Consider the following 12,189-nt stretch of genomic DNA (forward strand, 5'->3'; position numbering starts at 1 on the left):
CACAGCCACTATGGGACCTGTGATGCGTCACACACCACACAGCGAATACCTCAGCTTTGTGTCCCATCGCCTCAGCACCTCAACATAGAAAGCCAAGGTCCAGAAAAGTCAGACAGCTTGCTCGGCTGACAAGGGACATCACTGTGTTCTGACCTCAGTCCAACACAAGCTCCCTAGGGAAGCTCAGGGCCCCTGCTGAAGGACTTGAGCGTGCCGTTGGCTCTATCCGTCTTCTGAAGCTCATTTTCCTACTCTACAAAGCATGGATCAATTCCACAGCACTGACATGAGAATTAAATGAATTAATGTATGTGAAACATTTAGAACAGCACAGGAAATACAGTTATGTTCTCTCTCTTCCACTGAATAATTTAATGCCAAGAGCTTCAAAACCCTCCAAGTGGCTGGCGCTGCGGTGTAATAAGTTAAGCCTCTGCCTGTGGCACTGGCATCCCATGGGACATCAGTTTGTATCCCAGCTGCTTGTCTGATCCAGCTCTCTGCTAATAGCCTGGGAAAGTAATAGAAGATGGCCCAAGTGCTTGGGACCCTACACCCACATGGGAGACTTGGAAAAAGCTCCTGGCTCCTGATCAGCCAAGCTTGGCCGTGGTAGCCATTTGGGGAGTAAACCAGCAGATGGAGGACCTGTCTACTCTGCTTCTCAAATAAATAAGTAAATCTTAAAACAAAACAAAACAAAAAACAAAAAAAAAAAACAACCTTTAAGTGCCATGACACTATCATTTATTTCAACAATCACCAGTTAATGCTCCCTGCTCTTCTGATCCCCATGCAAAACATAAGCTGTTCCCTTTCAAAGCTGTGAAGCCTCTAGAGGGTAGGCTTAGAGCTCTGAGTAGCAGTGCAGTTCACACACGCTGCTGGTGACAGTTATCAGCCGTGGCCCAGGTCACAAGGGGTCTCTCTAGTGACATCTGCGGTGAGAAATCCCGAACCCTGTGCTGGACATGAACACGTCCACCCTGGGAGAAACTCTTCAAGGGACAAAAACATAAACCTTTTATGACTCTCAGTTCTCCAACCACTGTAATGGAAAAACCCAACTGGAAGACCAATTAAAACCTTCCCAAAGGCAGCAGACAATGAAGGTTCTGTGCCGAGCTCATGAGCCTGCAGGAGGACGGATGTGGTTAGGACAAAGTCCGCAGCGCAGACCTCACCTGGCGTCCTCCGGGGACTCCGCGATCAGGTGGAAGGTCCTGTCGGCCATAATGATATCGATCCCGTTCTCCTTGCTGGTGTTGTCTATGATCTCCCTGTCAAGAAAGCGAACACAGCAAATGGACATCAGGGGTGCAGAATTCTGCACGAGAACTGAGAAAAGGAAGCTGACATCTGAGGTGGGAACCGGTCATGTTCTGTATGCACTTGTTCCCCTCATCCTTGGGGGATGTATTCCAAGATGCCTGAAAGCCGGATAACAATGAACTCTAGGTATGCTCTGTTGTCTTCCTGTACAGGTTGAGTACCTCCTATCTGAAATGCTTGAGAATGGAAGTGTCCTGGATTCTGAATTTTTTTTAATTTTGGAATATCTGAATATAGGCAATAAGGTAACATGGGGAAGGAATCCAAGTCTAGACATGAGCTTCATTTGTATTTAATAGACACCTTATATGCAGAGCCTGAAGATGACTTCATATGGTATTTCTGGTGTGGCTATGCTTGGACTGTGATCTGTCACATGAGGGCAAGTGTGGAATTTTCCAATTGTAGTATCATGTTTGTGCTCAAAAAGTTTGATTTGGGAGTACTTCAGATTTCAGATGGAATATATATATACTTATGTTATATACACATATATACTTATGATATATATACATATTTATATACTTATAAAATTCAACCTATAAATTAGGCATAGTAAAAGGTTAACAACATAAATAATAAAATAGAACAACTGTAACAATACACTGCAATAAAAGTTGTGTGAATGGAGTCTTTCTGTCTCACACACACACACAAACATGGAATTCTCTGTATTTTCAGCCTGTAGGGAACTAAAGCTGCAGAAAGTGAAATCACAGATCACAGAAGACTACAGCGCTTCCCTCAGTTTTTTTTTTTTTTTTTTTTAAATGATGGAAGCAGGGGCCAGTGCTGTGGTATAGTGGGTAAAGCCTCCACCCACAGTGCCAACATCCCATATGGGCACCAGTTCATGTCCCAGCTGCTCCAATTCCAATCCAGCTCCCTGCTAATGCACCTGGGAAAGCAGCAGAATTCGGCCCAAGTGCATGGGCCCCTGTACCCACGTGGGAGACCTGAAGAAACTCCTGGCTCTTGGTTTCAGACCACCCCAGCTCTAGCCATTGCGGCCACTGGGGGAGTGAATCAGTGGATGGAAGATCTCTCTGTAAATCTTTTTTTTTTTTTTAAAGAAAAAATAATGGAAGGGATAGGCTTCAGGATTAATGGTTAAGCTTCCAGTTGGGTTTGAGTCTCGGGTCCACTCCCAATTCCAGTTCCCTGCTAATGCAGGACCTGGAAGGCAGCAAGTGATGGCTCAAGTAGTTGGGCCCCTGCTACCCACATGGGAGACCTGAACTGAGTTCTCTGTTCCCAGCTTTGGCCTGCCCCAGCCATGGCTTTGCCTGCAATAAAGGATGAACCATTGGATTGGGGTTGTCCGTATCTCAAATAAAAATAAAAATGAGGGAAGACTGCTGTGACCTCCAGGGGGAGCCAGGCTCCTCTGTGCTTCTAAGACAGCGGAATGCTGGTGTGGCCAGAGGCAGGCTCTCCCTTGACTTCTCTAGGGAGGGACCTCTCATACTGCACATCTCCCCACCCCCTGCTCAGGCCCTGCAAACTCTGGGGCAGCAGCCCCTACTCCTGCATGCAACTTCCGTTAGTTCCTTCTCTGATGTACAATGGAGGCAACACAGTCTGGGGCGAGTTCTTTCCCAAATTTGTTTTAGCTGCTATGGTTCAATGTGTTCTCTTTCCCCTAGTCTCCCCAAGGTGGTGTGCTGCAAACTTAATCCCCAAAGCAACATGGTTTGGAAGGTAGTATCTGTAACAAGTGATTAGGTCCCCAGGGCTTTGAATGGATTGGTGCTGGTTAGAAAAGGACTTGAAGCTGCACCTCGCACTTCCGGCTCACTCTTGCCCTTCTGTCTCTGGATGACACGGAAAGAACGCCCTGGCCAGTTACATCCACATGATCTTGGACTTTCCTGTCTCTAGAACTACGAGCCAGAGAAAGTTCTGTTCATTGCAAATGACCAGCCTGAGTGTCCAGTGGCCTGGGCTGGTGTCTCTGCAGCGTGACTTCCATCAGGGCCTCACTGGGTGGGGCAGGCTTTGCTCTGTCAGGGCCTCAACACCACCCTGATCTCGCCCTCACACTGCTTACACCACCAGCGGAGGGGAGATCTCTGCCTGTCTCTCAGAAACATTTTTAAAAAACAGGGAGAAAAGAGAGAAATGGGCACCACTAATGAGAGCCTCTCATGGAGAAAGAAAACCTGAATGATCGTCCTTTTGCTCCAACTACCAACTCACAGGATGCAAATGAGGAGGAACAGGTTGAACAACGCACAGATAGGCAATCAGGGAATGCTGGGAACTACAGGGTAAATGCAGCTGATTCTTCAATTATAGACAGCAAGAGAAGATGGAGGGAAAATGTATAAATTAAGAGAGGCTTAGGTTTAGACAAAGTCTAGACCTTATGTGGATTCTGACTTGAAGAAAGAAACTTTAAGGCCAAACAAACCTATGTTAACAACTGGGGAAATCTGAACAATGCCTGGAGTTCGAATATCAAGGCGATAATATTGCTTTTTGCAAATGCTGTCATGGTATTGTGATAATGTACTCAAATGTATACTAAAATATTTACGGGAGAAATGATATGATGTCTGGGATTGGCTTTCACACAGTGTAATGGGGGACAGGTGTTGTGGCACAGCGCATTAAGCCACCACTTGGGATGCCTGTATCCCCTATCGGAGAGCCCGGGATCGATTCCTGCCTTACTTCTAATCCAGCTTTCTGCTAATACCCTTGGGAGGCGGCAGACGATGGCCTGAGTGTTTGGGGTCCTACCATCCAAGTCTGAGACTAAGATGGAGCTCCTGGCCTGGCCCCGGCTGTTGTGGCCATTTGGGGAGTGAACCAATGGAAGGAAGGTATCTGTCTCTCTCCCTCCCTCTCTCTGTTACTCTGCCTTTCAAACAAAGAAACTTAAATAAATAAGTAAGTAAGTAAATAAAAGAATGTAACTGGTCAGGGGGTGGGGGAGCAGGGTGGAGGAAGCTGCAGATGGAGGGCTCTTGGCCATGCAGGGTGGATACCACTGACAGTTGGGTAATGAGTACATGGGTAGCCTTTAGTCTTCTACTTTTCCGGTAGATGAGTAACAGATTTCAAAACATAAAATGAAAAAAAATCTGAATATGGTGAAACACTGACCATGCTCTCTAGACTGTGAGAGGTGTGCCTGCAGAGCTAACACTCAGTGTTAACTAATTCTGACAAAGCACCTGGAGAAGACAGCTTCATTAAGCAGCACAGAGCAAACTGCCACAGACACAGAGAGGTCCCCTTAGTATCTGCAGGATCACAGTTCTTAGTATCTGCAGGTGCACGTTAATCTCTTACACAAAGCATCATAGGATTTCTATTTAACCACATAACCTCCTTACACCCTCCTGTATATGTTAAATCATCTCCTGATGCTATAAATAAACACTTACCATAATGTAGGTGCTATATAAGCCGCTGTTTTGTAACCCTATTGGTTAGGGAACAAGGACACAAATAAAAAGTCTGCAACTGGCCACTGCAGACATGACTTTTTCTCCCACAGATTTCCTACCCGTGGAGGTGGAAGCCACGGAGAATGAGGGCTCACTGTACCTCAGTTTCCTCTGGTGAAATTCATCGCCACGCGATTCTCTCTCTCAGCCTCCTGGCATTTGTGCACCCATTCCATGGCATGAATAGAAGGCAGGGCTCAGAGAAGACAGTGGGAGATAACATAGCTGGGCCACACCTGTTGCTGCAGAATTCAGACTCAAATTCCCACAAACGTACTCTCCCTCCTAATGTACCCTACCAAGGCAACCTAGAAAAATCCAGGATTCTGCTATGGGCATTTCATGATCCATCCTTATAAAGTCAAGCACAAAAAAGCATTTTCTCTCCTCATTTAACTTTCCACTGAATAATTTTCCAAAGTTGCTGATGCTGCCTGATGAGAAACACTATTTTCTTTCCAAGTCGCATGACTTGGGGAGTTAATTTGATCTCTCAAAGCTTATTTCACCAGCCTTCTAAATATTTGTGGTTGTTCCATTTTGAGTGGAACATGGCTACAGGTTATCCCAAAATAAGTTTGTATGCTCATATCCAGTTACCCAAGAAAACCAGCTGTCTCTAACCTCAGCAATTTTCTGACAATACTTAAAACTTTTAAACAAAACTAATAGGCCCTGGATAGGCCAAAGCTTTGGCTCTATGTTGGGGTGGCATACCAGGGAGTTGTGTGGGACTCAAAGATGGGCTCTGTTCCCCTCGTTGCTGGGAACAGGATGGCTGGAGTAATCAACACAGGTGGAAGGCCAGTCAGTCTGCTCCCAATGTAGCTAATTTGTCCACAGCACTGAGGAAGAATCGAAAGTGCTACACAGGATTCCCCATCGATTGTTCTCTGTGCACATCCTCCTCTTGACACACACTATTACATTCCCAATGGGCTAGTCCATCCTCACAATAAGAGCCACATGTTGGAGCAAATTATTCACAGATCAATCCTGCTTCCCAGTTTCCTAATCATGCAATTCATTGAGGTGCATTCTTGGGACTCGCTGAATACCTCCTGCAGGCACTGCTGCAGGAAGCTGTGGAATCCAGCAGCCCAGACCACCACCCCGCAGGCCTGCGCCTGGGCTTTGTCAACGTACTTGGCCGTGCGGACGTCCACGGTTCCCTTGAGCTTCTCCTCGCTGTCGTTCTCGAAGTACATCAGCTTGGACTGGCGGAGGACAAACCAACGCTTCTTCCAGTTTCTCCGGGACAGGGTGGAGGAGCCTCCGCCCTTTTTGTGAAGCCAGCCTTGCTTGAGGGCCTCCTGCTTGGAGCGGAACCACAGGAACGTTTCATCCTTCAGGACGCACCAGCGGCGCTTCCACGAGTTCATTAAGCCACCTAGGGCGTAAGGAAAGCCACTGGAATCAGGTGCAACAGCATGTGTAACAGGTTTTTTTTTTTAAGGATTTGTTTATTTATTTATTTGAAGGCAGAGTTACAGAGAGAGCGGTCTTCCACCAGCTGGTTCATTCCTCAAATGGCTGCAACTGCTGGAGCTGGGGTGATCCAGGAGCCAGGAGCTTCTGGTACAGGGATCCAAGCACCTGGGTTACCTTTCACTGCTTTCCCAGGCCATAGGAGCTGTATTGGAAGTGGAGCAGCTGGGACTCAAACTGGCACCCAGTGCCAAAGGCGGAGGCTTAGCTTACTATGCCACAGCGCCACCCTGTAGCTGGTCTTAGGTTTCTCCTGTCTTTAACCCTGCCCAGCTGACATGCACTCAGAGGCCTTGGACAGAGACTACAACAGCTCAGCTGAACTGTCCAGGAGTGTCATCCCTTCCTTATCTTCAAAGCAACTCTTATTCAAAGAGCTGAGAACTCTCTAAGAGGAGCTCACAGAAAGGCCAGTAATAGGCTGACTCTCCAACCCCAGGAGCGAACCACTTCCACGTGGACAGGTCGTGTATAGCTCCAAGTGCCCCAGAGATGATATTATTTTAAAGTGGGGTCCTAAGCTTACACATTTATTTCCTCATTTGGTTAATGTTGGAACAAAATTGTCAGTGATTCCGGAGTTCAGTAATAAAACCCAACTTAGACAGGAAAAGAAAATATAGCTTTTTGGATAAACATATCTTTTCAAAGAAAAGCATCATCACCCAATTTTTTTTTGAATAGTCACAGTTGTCCCTCAGTATCTAGAGGGGATTGGTTCCAGGGCTTCTATGGATTAAAAAAAAAAATCCACAGAGGGGCAGGCATAGTGATGCAGTGGGTTAAGCCATCGCTTGGGACATTCTCAACCCATATCAGTGTTGGTTTGAGTCCCAGCTACTCCGCGTCCTATACAGCTTCTTTGTGATGTGTTTAGGATGGCAGCAGATGATGACCCAAGTACTTGGGCTCCTGCCACCCACATGGGAGACTCAGATGGGAGTTCCAGGATCCTGGCTTCAGCTGGCCCGACTCTGGTTGTTACAGGCATTTTGTGGAATGAATCAACGGATGGAAGATCTCTCTCTCTCTCTCTCTGTCACTCTGCCTTTCAAATAAATAAGTGAATAAGTAAATGAGTGAATGAGTAAATTTTTTTTTAATCTACAGAGGCTCAAGTCCCTAATATAAAATGGCATAATATTTGCAAATAAAAAATGCACATTTTTCTGTGTGCTTTATATCATCTCTAGATTACATGAGATACCCAATAGAAATGCTATGTAAACAGTTGTTATACTATATTGTCTAGGAAATAATGATAAGGAAATAAATCTATATATATTTAGCAAAGACACATTTTCTTCCTCAGGATTTCTGATGGTTGTTGGTTGAAGCCATGGAGGCAGAAGCAGTGGATACAGAAGCCACCACATAAAGCAACAGACTGAGACTACGAAAGAGACAGAGGAGCCCAACACAGAATCATTGGGCTTAAAAAGAAAGGACAGAACTTAACTATAATTCATCTAGTAGAAAACTGCTTTTGGTTGAGAGATATACATGTCAACTTTCATAGGTTAAAAAAATTTCTATATTCTCCAGAAACATATACCTTTGTATTCTAGATTCCCCAAGGAGACCCAAATCTGTTTCATTTAATACAGCAGAGAAAATACTCTGCTTTAATAGCTTCTTATAAAATTGTCCACATGGGTTTTTTTAATCAACCAATAATAAATATGGGGACATTTAAACATATCTCTAATAAATATAAATAATTTCTTTTTATAGATTGGAAAATAAATTTCAAATAGACCTTTTTTGGTAATTTCTTTAGTGACTGCATCACTGATTATAGACCTAAGCCTTAATTGGAAAAAATGAAGCAACGACACCTCTGGTTTGTGTTTAGCTTGCAGTGGATGGACGGTGCACCTGCTTTGTTCAACTTGATATTCTCATTTCTCGCATCTAACACACTCCTTGTTCACAGAGCTGAGACATCTTTTGTGAACAGGCCAAGCTCTGGAGCTTTTCCATAACAAACAGCCAATTCGCCAAGGACTACCAGAATGGAACACAGTTATTGGTTATTTTTCTAATTTGTGACTTTACACTGGGTTTCTCAAAACAAGCTCAGAGGAAAATTCTAGCACAAAGTTATTTCACTAATATATCATCTTTAAGTGATACAGCCTATTCCTATTTCAAAGATTAGAACAGAACTCACGGCCTGCTATTCTTTGGTTAATAACAGCACTCTCAGGCCTCTCTCTGAACTCTGGGTGGCTCTCTTAATACTTCTTAATTTTGAGAATTTGTTCAATGCCATTAATTTCCTAATTGCAAGCATCTTTAGTAGGCTATTAGGCTGGTAAAAACTCATTAATACTCCTAAAATATAAGCCAGTGATCGATTTTCTCTCTCTCTCTCTCTCTTTTTTTTTCCACTTTATTTGAAAGGCGGGGGGGGGGGGGGGGGGCGCATGAGCTCCAGAGATGTCTCCCAGAGATTTTCTGGTTCACTTCTCAACAGCCAGGGCTGGGCCAGGCCAAAGTCAGGGGCCAATAACTCCACCCAGGTCTCCCATATGGGTGGCAGAGGCCCAGCACCAAGGACTATCAGCCACTGCTTTCCCAGGCACAGTGACAGGGATTTGGACTGAAGGCAAGAGTAGTTTTCAGAACATCTGAACTGACACTCAGATACGGGATGCTGGTATCACAAGTGGCAGCTTAATCTGCCGTGCCACAATGCCATCCCTTACAGTTCTGACTTTTTATGACTGTTTTTCCCCTTTGACAAGTATTCCAATGCTGGCTATGTCACTTGGTAAGAATCCCTCAATCGTTTTTTATTGCAACACTCCTGTAAAAGTGTCTACCAACCAGTGACTTCAGGCTATAGAAGGGTTTCCCAAAACCAAAGCTACAGGACTTTTCATAAGCCCCTTGGGTACCTGAGGCAAGAATGGCAGAATTTGGGGCTTGGAGTTATGATGCAGGGGGTTAAGCCACTGCCTGTGATGGTTGTTAAGGGCAGTGGTTTGTGTTCCAGCTGCTCTACTTCCAATCTAACTCCCTGATAATGCACCTGGGAAAGCAGTGGAAGATGGTTCAAGTGCCTGGGCCCCTGCCACCCATGTGGGAGACCCATAGGAAGCTCTTAGCTCCTGGCTTCAGCCTGGCTCAGCCCTGGCAGTTACAGTCACTTAGGGAGTGAACCAGCAGATGGAAGATCTCTTTCTCTCTGTAATTCTTCCCTTCAAATAAATAAATAAAAATCTTTAAGAAGAAAAGAATGGCAGAATTTGAAAGGCGAATGTCTGGTGTTCTTACTAGACTCCTGTTTTAGAAGTGGAGGCAGATGGGGAAGATGACATCAAATGAAAAGAAAAATGTAAGCGCAGAACCAAAAAAAATTAGGAAAGACGAAAAGACAAGAAAAAAGAAGGATGCTAACAAAAGAAGAGAGAAGTCAAGTGAAATCAGCACACAGCCAGCTCCAGAGGAAGCAGGGAAAAAGAACAGGGAAAAATGTCTCAAGGAGAGAAGGAGAGGAAAAGAAAAAGGGAATGCAGAAAGGTGACACTGGAGAAGAAAGTGGAGGGCAGGGTCAGTGACGAAAGACGGCTGGAAGATGAGGAATACGGGAGGGGGAGTGGGGAGACAGGATGGGGAAAGGGCTGTCAGGGGAGATGCCAGTCCCTGCTAACCCACCCCCGCCTCCTGCTCTGGACTCTCTCCCCAACCAGTCTAGAGCCAGGATGGTTCTCTTTTTGACGATCTGCCTAAAAAACCTCCACACAAGCGCTGGTGACGGTTACAGCTGCTCATTATCCTTGTCACTGACTTAGGGTGAGAAAGCTGCTGTGTACCATCCGAATGGGCGCCTCCTCCTGCCCACAGAGCAGCACACGCAGGGTCATTTGAGCGAGAAAGAGAAGACAGAAAGCATGAGACAGGGATGAGCAGGAGGGGGGCAACAGAGTAGACAGAGGGGCTTTGTGCTGCCACTTGCACCAGTGCAGGGGGGGTCATGCCACCCACTGGGCCTGGTGTCCTCTGCTCACCCACAAGGCCCTCCACCAGTTCAGGGATGGGCAGAGTGACCTTCTCAGTCCCCGCCAATTAGCTCAGGGGAAACAGTGTTCCATGGCTGGACCCCTCGCCCAGGCCCTGCAGGCCATACCTTTCATGTAGAGAAAGCTGTGGAAGTACGGTAGGGTGACACAGCTGTACACAGAGTCCCGCCGGTATGAGAGCTCGTCGTCCGTGTCAAACCTGGAGTCGAAATCCTCCTCGCTATCTTCAAACTGGACAAGGACAGAAAGCAGTGAAGACGCCGGCACCATCAACACTGGACACAGGAAGCGACGCTCCCCATCCACAACATCACAGGGGAACGTGGCAATCACGAGAAGTCAGAACTACAAAAGGCTAACTCTTGATACCTAAACCTGAGACATACCTTAATCTGAAGGTTATTTTACCATCCTGAAAGGGTGCAATTTTAATCAAACCACGCACGCAAGAGTTAATCCCCCTTCAATTACTATGCTAAAAATATTTTCAAGTTTCAGCAAGTCAACAGAGCATTTAATGCAGGACCAAAATGAGGAAAACCCACAAATAACCAGAAGGAGTATGGTGTTTAAACCCTAAGGATTCTTCCTCCTCACACTCAGTACAAGAAATAACACCATGTGGTGCGGATTATGAAGCTACTGTAAGGAAAGTTCTCCAGCATGCTGCAGGAAACCTCGTTCCAGAGTAGGGAGTGTCTCATTTCCCAGCACAAAGCAAAGCAACCCTAAAGGCCCCATTGAAATGCCACTTCTCCCAACCAGAGGCCAAAGTCTGGGTTTTGTGTTCCATGTGCCACAGGCACATCAGAGTTCCATCTGCTAATGCAAACCAGAACTAGGAAGGGGCTGAGACCGTTTTGAGGTCATGACTGGACAACTGTGTCAGCCGTGGAGGGTTACGCCTCAGTTCCATGATGACGCAACAGCACTTCCACTGCACGGTGGACACAGCCCAGGCAGGTGGTGCAGGTACTCACCGAGGACTGCGCCCCCTCAGAGCTGAACCGGTAGGCACCGGAGCTGTTGTAGGTCCCCACGGAGCAGCGGTAGTCTGGGGACCACTGGCTGCCGCAGGAGTTTGAGAAGGTCACGCTGCTGCCGGAGGTGATGGCGCCGTCCTCGTAGTCGTCCTGGTCGTAGTCGTAGTCGCCGTCTGGGGAGGGCAGGTCCCCCGCGTTCTGGGGCATGCAGTAGGTGGACTCGCCACTGGAGGAGTTGTGCAGGCTGACCGAGTCCTGCACGGACGGGGCGAGCAGCACCGTGCTGTCCGCGCTGGGGCTGGTGGGGACCACTGTGTCGTTCATGTAGGGGTCCTCCTCGGACGAGTCGTCGCTGGTGCGGATGCCGCTGGTGCGCTGGTCAGAGTGGCCGTGCTCGCTGGGGTTAGGGGAGTCCTTGAAGGCGTCGTCGTCGGCCTCAAAGCCCTCGTCGACCTCCTCCTCCGGGTAGGGCTGGCTGAAGTTGAAGCTGGGCTTCTCGCCGCTCGCGCTCTCGGCCAGCTCACTGAGCTCGCCCGAGAACTCGCTGCCCACGGACAGGGAGCGCTCGATGTTGCGGACACACTCGTCGATCTCGTCGAAGTTGAGGGACTCGAGGAACTCCTGGGCCGCGCGGCAGGCCTCGTCCTCCAGCCTCCGGAGCTCCTCGTCCCGCAACTGCTGCAGCTTCTGCAGGGAGGCCTCGGTCAGCGACAGCTCCTGCTGCTCCTTCATGCGCTGCAGGTCCTCGATCTCCTTCTCCAGGCGCAGGATCTCCTCCACCTGCTTGTTTTCCTTCTGCTTCTCCAGCTCCTGGCTCAGCTCTGCTTCCTTCTGGCTCTGCTGCAAGGCCGCCAGCTCTTGCTGCTCCCTTGCTTCCTCCTCCTGCACGTGAGGGGAGAA

The 12,189-nt window shown here is 47.4% G+C and overlaps 1 protein-coding gene across 2 annotated transcripts in view; it reads right to left on the reverse strand.

The window, feature by feature from the left end:
• MYO10 (myosin X) overlaps positions 1 to 12,189 on the reverse strand; it is a 251,839-nt gene that overhangs the window by 21,933 nt on the left and 217,717 nt on the right. For both annotated transcript variants that reach the window (XM_062212206.1, XM_062212207.1), the window contains 4 exons: positions 11,287 to 12,171; positions 10,414 to 10,537; positions 5,937 to 6,180; positions 1,185 to 1,280 (listed from right to left, as the gene is read on the reverse strand). In XM_062212206.1, coding sequence (XP_062068190.1) covers positions 1,185 to 1,280; positions 5,937 to 6,180; positions 10,414 to 10,537; positions 11,287 to 12,171 — 1,349 coding nt within the window. The remainder of the gene's footprint in view (positions 1 to 1,184; positions 1,281 to 5,936; positions 6,181 to 10,413; positions 10,538 to 11,286; positions 12,172 to 12,189) is intronic.

Source organism: Lepus europaeus, chromosome 15 (assembly GCF_033115175.1).
Source record: "Lepus europaeus isolate LE1 chromosome 15, mLepTim1.pri, whole genome shotgun sequence".
Lineage (NCBI taxonomy): Eukaryota > Metazoa > Chordata > Mammalia > Lagomorpha > Leporidae > Lepus > Lepus europaeus.